The sequence below is a fragment of the Antrostomus carolinensis genome, unplaced genomic scaffold (assembly GCF_000700745.2).
Source record: "Antrostomus carolinensis isolate BGI_N321 unplaced genomic scaffold, ASM70074v2 scaffold5623, whole genome shotgun sequence".
Lineage (NCBI taxonomy): Eukaryota > Metazoa > Chordata > Aves > Caprimulgiformes > Caprimulgidae > Antrostomus > Antrostomus carolinensis.
Window position 1 is genome coordinate 67,679 of NW_010303049.1, and position 8,885 is coordinate 76,563.

Consider the following 8,885-nt stretch of genomic DNA (forward strand, 5'->3'; position numbering starts at 1 on the left):
TCTTGGCTCTCAATGACTCCATCCTCTCCTGAATCTCCCTGAATGTCTGCAATCTCTACATGAGCATATCAACTGGAGATCCTCCTATTTTGTCCAAGGATCTTAACAGCCTGTCTTGGTTTTATTCTCGTTCACTTCACACCTTCCTTCTGCTGTATCTCATCTGTGTATGAACCTGCTTCTAGCTGTCTTTTATTCATTGTGTTACAACTTACATCTTAGCTGAATACCAAAGGTATTTAGGTACCTTCCCTAAAACACTGCTGGGCTCTGCTTTGTTGTAAAATCAAGCAGGTTAGTTTAAATTATATGAATTGTTCTGACATTGTCTGGGTCATGGGGAGTGCACTTGAACAGGTTTGTGCTCGTCCTACTCAAGAGCAAGTACAGCACAGACTTCCAGTAAGGGAGATACCTGCCGTCTCCTAATGGGGACTGATGCTTGGTGATGTGAGTGCATCTCCTCTCCTTGGTTCACTGTGAGAGTTCTTCACTGGGAGAAAATACACCATTCGTTTTGAAAGGCTGATTCTGAATTTTTGGTCACTGCTATGTCTTTTAGAGAGGACCACTCTTGTGATTTTTCTCTCTCTCTGCACAGGCATAGTCGTACTTTCTTCTGTTTTCTCCCTTTTTTCACAGTATATTCTGTTGGAAATTTTCCTATTGCTCTACTTCAGAGTAGTTCTGACTTTTAAATTCATGCAGCTGTAATGACTCAATCTATCACTCAGCACAGTGGAGTTGACTGCTTAATAGGAAGAACTGTTTTAGAAAGAAAGTTCTAATACATTTGGCACAAAACACTTTTTTTTTAATATAATATGCACACTTGCATTTCCCAATTTTTCTTTTTGAAGTGGGAATACCAGTCTTCAATTAGTGTATTTGAAAATTATGTAAATGTTGTAAAAATCAGAGAAAAGCACAGATATGTCTGAAGGCGTTTCTTCCTGCACATATTCCTGCACTTTCATGTGTGAACAAGAACATTCGTTATTTATTGTAAGTTGTTCTTCAGTGTCAACTCGCCTCATGCAGATTGCCATGTCAACACTTCCATGGCAGAGACAAGAACTAAAACTCCTCTTCATGTGGATAAGTTGACCATTTATACAACTATAATGACTTTTTGTAAGCGTAGAAATTTAACCAATATTCTTGCTCTACCTGGGCAGGGTTTTATATACTGGTTAGTTGCCATCCAAGGCAGATTTTTAAAGCAAAATTTACTGGTGCGTTTTCTTTTTTTTTTCGGGTGAAATGCATGGTGTCGCTGCTATAGATTTTATTATTTATTATGTTTTAATATTGTATTTTCAAGGATCTAATTTCACAATCGTATTGAAGCCCTGATTGCTTCAAACGGACTCTGTAGATACAGGAGTCAAGAATGATGGAACCTTTTGACGACCTGGGATCAATAGCTGCAAACTGATGGAAAGCACAGAGCATTGAAGTGGAATATGTCTTTTGAGGTCTTCCTGTCTGAATAATGCCCTGAGGCCTTTTTCATTCACTTATAATTTTGGAAAATTTAAAAGAGTGTTTAAATTAAGTATTTCTTCAGCAAATATTCATTTGGTTAAAAAAATAATCAATCAAAAGTTATAAGGAAACAAATTTATCAGTTTGAAAACGGGACAAAACGCCACCAACGTTGTGTATAGCCATTGGTATCCCCATCGACATGGAAGTTTGGAACCTTACATAGTTTTCTGGATTCTAGAAAAATCTTTCTGGTCACCACTATTCTTCTAAGAAATGGGATCAGCTAAGGGTTTTAATGGAACTGAAAAATCAAGATCTAGTCTTTACTGTGCTATTCTATGATATATTGTTTAATAATTGTATTTTATCCTCAAGCTATATTTGTGGCTTCAAATGGAGATAAGGACAGAAGAGAGGGAAATGGACATTGACAAGGGAAATACCTCTCTTCTGTTCAGGAAAACTTATGTGGGATTTGTTCAAAAGCCAAGTGAATTAAAAAGTCATATACAGACAAATAATTATTTCTATGAAAATATTTTCCTGCTCTGAAATGAAAATGTTTTTAGCAATTAAGTAAAAGAAATCAAATTTGGTAATCTCTAAACTGCAACTCAGTCTGGTTTTTACTACACTTTGGAGTTATCACTAATTTTATTACACATTCTAACTTGTTATATACAACATATTTTCATCTTAAAACAAACACCATTTCTCTCCCTGGTGAATGTCTCCAGTAATTACAAACCCACCGAATTGATCTTTTATATTGTTTACTGGCTTCTTTGGTGAAACAGACAAGCACTTTTAATGGCTTCTGAATTATTTTATTATTTTGGGATTCTGTAAGAAAAAACTTTGTTTTTACTTCAAAGGAATCACATTTAAGCCAATGCCTCAAACTTCTCCCCGAATGAATTCTTGTCTGTAGATTTTACAACTCTGCTATGGTTGCATATAAGTACTTTGAGTTTCTGTTTTATTTCAGTCTCTTCTTTGTGTTTACAAATTATGTCTTCAACATTGAAAGCTCTACAGAAAATCATGAGATGTTTGTTTCTGAATACATTATATTTCTCCCTCCCTCTCCCTTTTTATTCTTTATTGCTCCAGTCAGTGCGCTGAAGCATGACAAGACCTCAGACTCGGCAAACTTCCAAGATGTGGAGGATCCGCCTGACAGATGTGTCTTGGAAGAGTCTGAGAGTCCAGGTGAGAGGCATTTAAAGACAGTCACCAAGTATCAAGTGATAAATCTGACACAGCTTTTGGGTCTGTAAAAAAAGCACATGGTAATGCTGTTTCCTTTTTAGCAGCTGCAATGTCAAATTAATGGTCACCTCCAGGGGTCACAGTGTGGAGCTGTTATCCTTTCCTCTTTCATCAAGAATTCAGGTCTCAGAAAGGATAAAGGCTTTATAACCAAAAAGAAAGCTGCCACTACTAGTTCATTAGAATTAGTTTTGGACTACACTGCTTACTTAATATATGTACAATATCTGCCCCTTTGAATGTAGCATGAGATTATGAAAAATTAGAAGGACTGTATATACCGCAGTTGAATGTAGGGGGACATTCAAACGCTATATCTCTGGAGGAAAGCAAATTGGTAGCATTAAATAGCTTGATTCTTTTCTTTAAATCAGCTCACAATCATTATTTCATTTTAATGGCTCTTAACATTGATTCAGCTGAATACAGGAACATCCATAAAGTGCATTCTTTTTGGTGACTAAAAGATTTATCTTCATGTAGTTTCATTATCTTTCTCGTTATGGAACATCTACAAAATTTATTAAATGAATCCCAAAGGGAAACAATTAAATATAAAGTATATCGAGTCACAGCTGATTAAAAACATTCTGTGTGACTAAATACTAAGATCTTTTAAGCAAACTGTGAGCTTGACCCACACACACCATATATGTAACCTGCACGCAGTCCTCATTAGTGAAAGAGTTAAACATCTTTCTTCACTTGATATTTTCCTTCCCTGCTTTATCTGGTTGCTGTGTACCCTCTTGCATCTTTGTGTGCTGATCCGTGTATCATATTTTTGATTCATCGTCTCTGCGGCCTGTCAGCTTAGTTAAGAGATTTCCAAATCTTGCAGCCTGTGCTGACAGGGGGCAGCTGCCAACAGTCCCCTGATCCTTCCCCAAGGAACACTGCTGAGATTTAATTTTCAGTCAAAGGGTGCAGTCTGAAATCCATGTCAGGTCCCCTAAGTCATCTCAGAACCTAGATAGGACCCATGTCTGGGGGATTATATTTCAGCACACTCTACTCCTCCAAGATTCCTTGGGAGTTCAACTGCTGTCATATACCTGATTTGAACTACATTCCCTTTTCATCTTTTCCACAGAAATGAACACCAGTATATGTTAGAATAATTGAAACCAATGAATTGTAAATCTGTATTCATTTTAAAGCCACATGGGCTTGGACTCAATGCTGTACAGCAGAAACCAACATGAGATTTAGGAAGAAATAGATAATCTACTCAGGAAGGAGCTAAGTTTTAATTCCTTACTGCACCTACAATCTGTGGTGCGTGGCACCTCCTTCAGAAACTGCCTGTAGTCCCTTCAGCAATGATTGTGGGCAAAAATGTGGATTGTCCAAGTTCTGATCTGTTCTGAAGTGATAAAGAATTAAAACAAGGTGGCACTAAACTGTTCAGGTGAGAATTAATGTACCTTAAAGATAAAATTAATTTTAAACTTAAATTAATTCTATGTGGCAAAGTGTACACATTTGGACGGGAACCTGAATATCCCATTCTGCACTCTGCATATCTATATGAAGTAAGGTAAAGAATAAAAGCCTGTCAGGACATGAATATTGACTGGCAAAAATACATGTTGATAAAGCATCTAAACTTAAAAACTGAGTTCCATTCGGTCCATCTGACATCATTAAACTAGTAATAAACAATGAATTACTCTGGCTTTTGTTTCTGTCCGTTCCTGCATTTTAAGACATCTTGTCTTATAGGTCTGAAAACCTCAAGAGATTTCACTACTGGTCTCACTGCTTTCCACTGAGAATTTGTGGCTTGGTTGTCATGGAGACATCGTATTTCTCCAAGAATTGCTCATATTGATCCGTGGACAGGCGTAAATGGCCAGGCGAATGTGAGGAGTAAAGGGGGTTGGGCAGTACTATAAAATGACCAGAGGTTATGGGTCGGAAATAAGCTCATAGCAAACACTTAGGTAAAGAGAAAGAAACAGTTTCATTTTGTTTCAGGATTTCGTTTTTGCACTTTATGCCATTGTCTTCCTTCACTATAGACTGAAAGAAACTTGTTAGTCACTTGTCATGTCAGATCTTTGGTGCTTGTCCTGACACAGCTGTCAGCCTTCCAGCTCTGTGCAGTTCAGGGACACACAACAAAGAGCTAGGAACATGAATTATTTATTGCTCCTTGTGCAGATGAAATTCTGTGATAAGAAATTAAGACACTTCTGACAGAAGTGCTTGTTTGAAAGGAAAGATTTGGTAACACAATACATTTACTTAAAACTTACCACTTACTTTTAGTAACAAACATTGAAACAATAATATGACATTGAGTTGGTTATGATTTTCTCTAGTATTTCTCAGGTGTTTTAACTTTGAGTCATATCTTGGAATTCGAGAGTGCCTGGGAGGTCAGCATTTGGTTTGGTGAAACCTGTGACCATAGAATCTCTCTCACACATATTCAAAGTCTGGGTAAACTTAAAAACTTATAAATGAAGTTTTTATTAAAAAGTCTATATATGTGTTTTGCAGAGTCTCTTGCAATGTGTTGTCATATGTGCAACAGTGATGTTGAGAAATATATTGATTTTATTATCTCTTCTGTTGAGGAAAAGGTGAAAATATTACAATATACCTGCAAGGAATTCCAACTATACCCAGAAAAGATTCTTTATTATAACTTCTACCAGAATCAGGAAGGCTATAGAGCAGCCACTAACAGACACATCTGTGCATTGTATTTTCTAATGGTGAAAGGTGTGGTCTCTAACCTTGACATTAGTCTGAGAGTTATTTTCAAAGTGATCTTAATTTTCTAAAATCGCATAAAGCTTGCTCTGCTTATTTTCCTTTCACATTTTCTATGCGTCTGCACATGTTCTCACTGCTCTGGATGTGGGCCTCCAGCAATTGTAGAAAAAGGCATATACTCAGATGAATAGCAGGAATCCATTTGACTACCCAAGACACCAATCTGAGATTTACCTGTGATTTCTTGTGTTCAATGTGTGATCTGAACTACTCTCAGATAGGTAATGGAACCCCTCAACCTGCACTTTTCTCTTGGATAATTCACAGCAAACACTTTTCATGTGTGATGGACACAGGTAAATATAAGACTGCAGTTTCTTGTCTAAGTGAAATGGATTTTAGTTGCTCCCTTCATGTGCCTACAAGCTGCCATTATCTGTGATAGTGGCTCACGTCTATTTTAGCCCACACACAGAGGAGATGCTGGGCTTCTCTCCTAGATACCTAATAGTAGGTTTATCACTGCCATTTTCCCCACATGCTGAGGACTACTTCTGTTTGACATGCATGTAACGCCTTGGCTTTTCAAACTTGTTTCTACTGTGGCCTTGAACATAATAATCAGATAAGAATTACAACAGCTTTATGTAGAACTTGACTGTTAATCATATCAACCCCACCCCCCGTAAAGAATTCACTATCCTTAGAGTGCTTCTTTAATATAAATAAATATTCCCAGCAGTGTTTTCCATTTTATCAGCAAAATTTTCAACATTTAGAGAAACTGCAAAAAAGGCTGAAAGTGAGTGAACATAGAAGTATAAGTTAAACTTCTAGGTCTGAGCTATTCACTCAAGTTTTCTTGTACAAACAATGATGGAAAATTCACACCTCCAGAGGGCATATCATCTTGTCCAAAGGGAGTTGCCTGAGATAGGTTTTCAGGGGATTGAAGACACTCCAAATTTTGTTAGTCAAAATCTAAGAGGAATGTAGCAAGACTTGACACACCTCTTATGTGGTGCAATCCCACTAAGGAGGGTTCTGCAAGTATAGCTCTTATGAGAAGAAGAGAATAGATTTGGGCTGAAGTCAGGAGAAACAACATAGGTACAGATGCTCCGTGTCTCTTATTTCCTCAAACAGAGGAAATTACAGTAGACTAGGCAATAGACTATTATTTCACTTGGTGCAAGAGGGAAATTGAGCCTTCCTAACACAAGATTAAGTTGGAAGCTGTAAACAGAAGTTACAGAGTGTTTTCTATCTTTTGGATGAAAACCATGTAAATGGCAAGAACCCTATATGCTTATGGCCTCCAGTAGCCAGACCGTCTCTGCCTTAGTCAACTGGTCCGTTCTGCAGCTCACGATCTCTCCCATCCCTTCATTCCAAAAATATTGCCCATATTAAATTTCTCCCTCTTCATTTTTTTACTTTTCAGGACAGAATGTAATTCTGGGTATATAACAGACAATAGTGAAAATCTGAGCAGTTTTCCCAGTCTTGCTTAGTTGCTTGTCCTAGATAGACCTTGGCACAGAGATGGGAAAGGTCTCTGACTGTCCCTGAAATACAGTCTGTGAGAGACAGAACTGCAGCAAATAGAAATGAGAATGAGGACATGTATCAAGAACAACAGATTCTTATTAGCCACAGTGTGCTTAGAAATACAACACTAAAATCGTTACTATCTTGTTATCAGGCAAGTTATAATTACTGTGTCGAACATTCACTTACTAGCTCCAAGTTCCACCCACTGGAGAGTATGTTATTTAAATTAGCACTGTGTCACCTGTATGGCTGTTGATCAGTACACAGGCAGAATGTAGAAGTAAACATTCAGTAAAGTATGAAGCACTCCAGAAAAGCGTGATTTTCTTTTTCTGTATTTGCATCATGGTGAAAGGTAGCAGTAAATGAGGAGTGATTCAAGAATGGAGTATTGGAGGTTGTTCATGATGGTGCACAAAGCAGGAAGAGGATGCAGTGTAGGGGCAGCCCGCTGATGGCAGGCACTGATAGCCCATGCTGCTCAGGAACTGTGTATAACATGTTGGTGCCTAGGAGTTATTCCAGAAAGAATTTCTGGCATTTCCAGGGTAGGCACAGATGAATCCGTAAGAATTTCACTGCAGTAGATGTAATGTCACATCCTGTCAGGATTCTGATGAACTGGCATTCATACTAGTATCATGACTCATAGGTTTTGTTTTGGTTTTTAAAATAGTAAATCAGACTGTAAAACCAGAAGACTACACAGTGGATATCAAGAAAATGTGTATCTCTGTGTCTGTGATACAGACAGACAGAAAGATGATAGCTAATCTGATAAATATACAAGATATCCATTAGATTGGGAAAAAATAGTGTGTGCTGCTTTCTCGATGTTCGTGTCCTCATGAAAGGTGTATCTTTTTAAGCAGTGTTTCTACTACAAGTAATATTTAAAATTCAGGTTGTAAATATCACCATACACCCAATAAGAAGAAATCATGAAGCTAAGAACTGATGATTGAGAGTGTTTTTCTGTCATGACAAAATTAAAATATAATGCCTAAAATATAAAATAATATTATTAATTCCTATTGCTTGTGTTCATAGCTATTACAAGATTAATTCTACTGAAAGGGAATACTTATAATTTTTAAATTATATTTGCAGTGGAAACATAAACAATCAGTTTAAAACAGAAATTATCTTTCTGCTGATCCACTGGAATGTTTTCCTTTAAAACAAAAAAGGGAGAAGGAGGAGAAGGATGTTCAGGAGAAAAGTGTTAAGGAACACTATCTTGAGCTGTTTTGGGTTCCATATTGCCTCTTGTAGTAAAGCAATTATAATGTAAACAGTCTTCTGGAGGTAGATTTCTGATGTTTTTTTAACACTAGCGAGTTGGTGCTCGCTGGTGTTAAAAGTTTTTGTTGGTGCTGAAAGTTTTTGTTGCATTACAAAAATTATAGTTTATTATTCTATAAAAGGATTGTAAAATAACTTACTTTCAAAAAACAAAATCTTGCCTATTACCTCAAACTGTAAAATAGTTAAGCCATATGAATACATTTCTTTTCCAGATGACATGAAGCCACATCCCTGGATATCTAAGGTGTGCTCCTGTAAGGTGTGTTAGAAAACCCTGCTTAGCTGAAAGAATTAGAAGATGCACAAGAACAGCCAAGAAATAAGACATATATGGCATGGACATGTAATGACTTGTTGTATTTAACATTGTATACCTTTAACAATTCATTTTCAGAAGAAATACCTTCCATAACATCAGCTTCTTTTTCCTGATTTTTTAAGTTCAATTCACACTTCCATCACTAATAGATTTACATTTATTCAATTAAATTTAGATAGTTCTAACATAGAAAATATAAACTCTTCATTTTTAG

At 36.8% G+C, this 8,885-nt stretch overlaps 1 protein-coding gene across 1 annotated transcript in view; it reads left to right on the plus strand.

The window, feature by feature from the left end:
• LOC104521840 (WD repeat-containing protein 72-like) overlaps positions 1–8,620 on the plus strand; it is a gene marked incomplete at its 5' end in the record, with an annotated part of 71,554 nt that extends 62,934 nt beyond the window's left edge. The window contains 2 exons of the mRNA XM_010163958.1: positions 2,605–2,703; positions 8,565–8,620. Coding sequence (XP_010162260.1) covers positions 2,605–2,703; positions 8,565–8,620 — 155 coding nt within the window. The remainder of the gene's footprint in view (positions 1–2,604; positions 2,704–8,564) is intronic.
• Between the last annotated feature and the right edge of the window lie 265 nt (positions 8,621–8,885).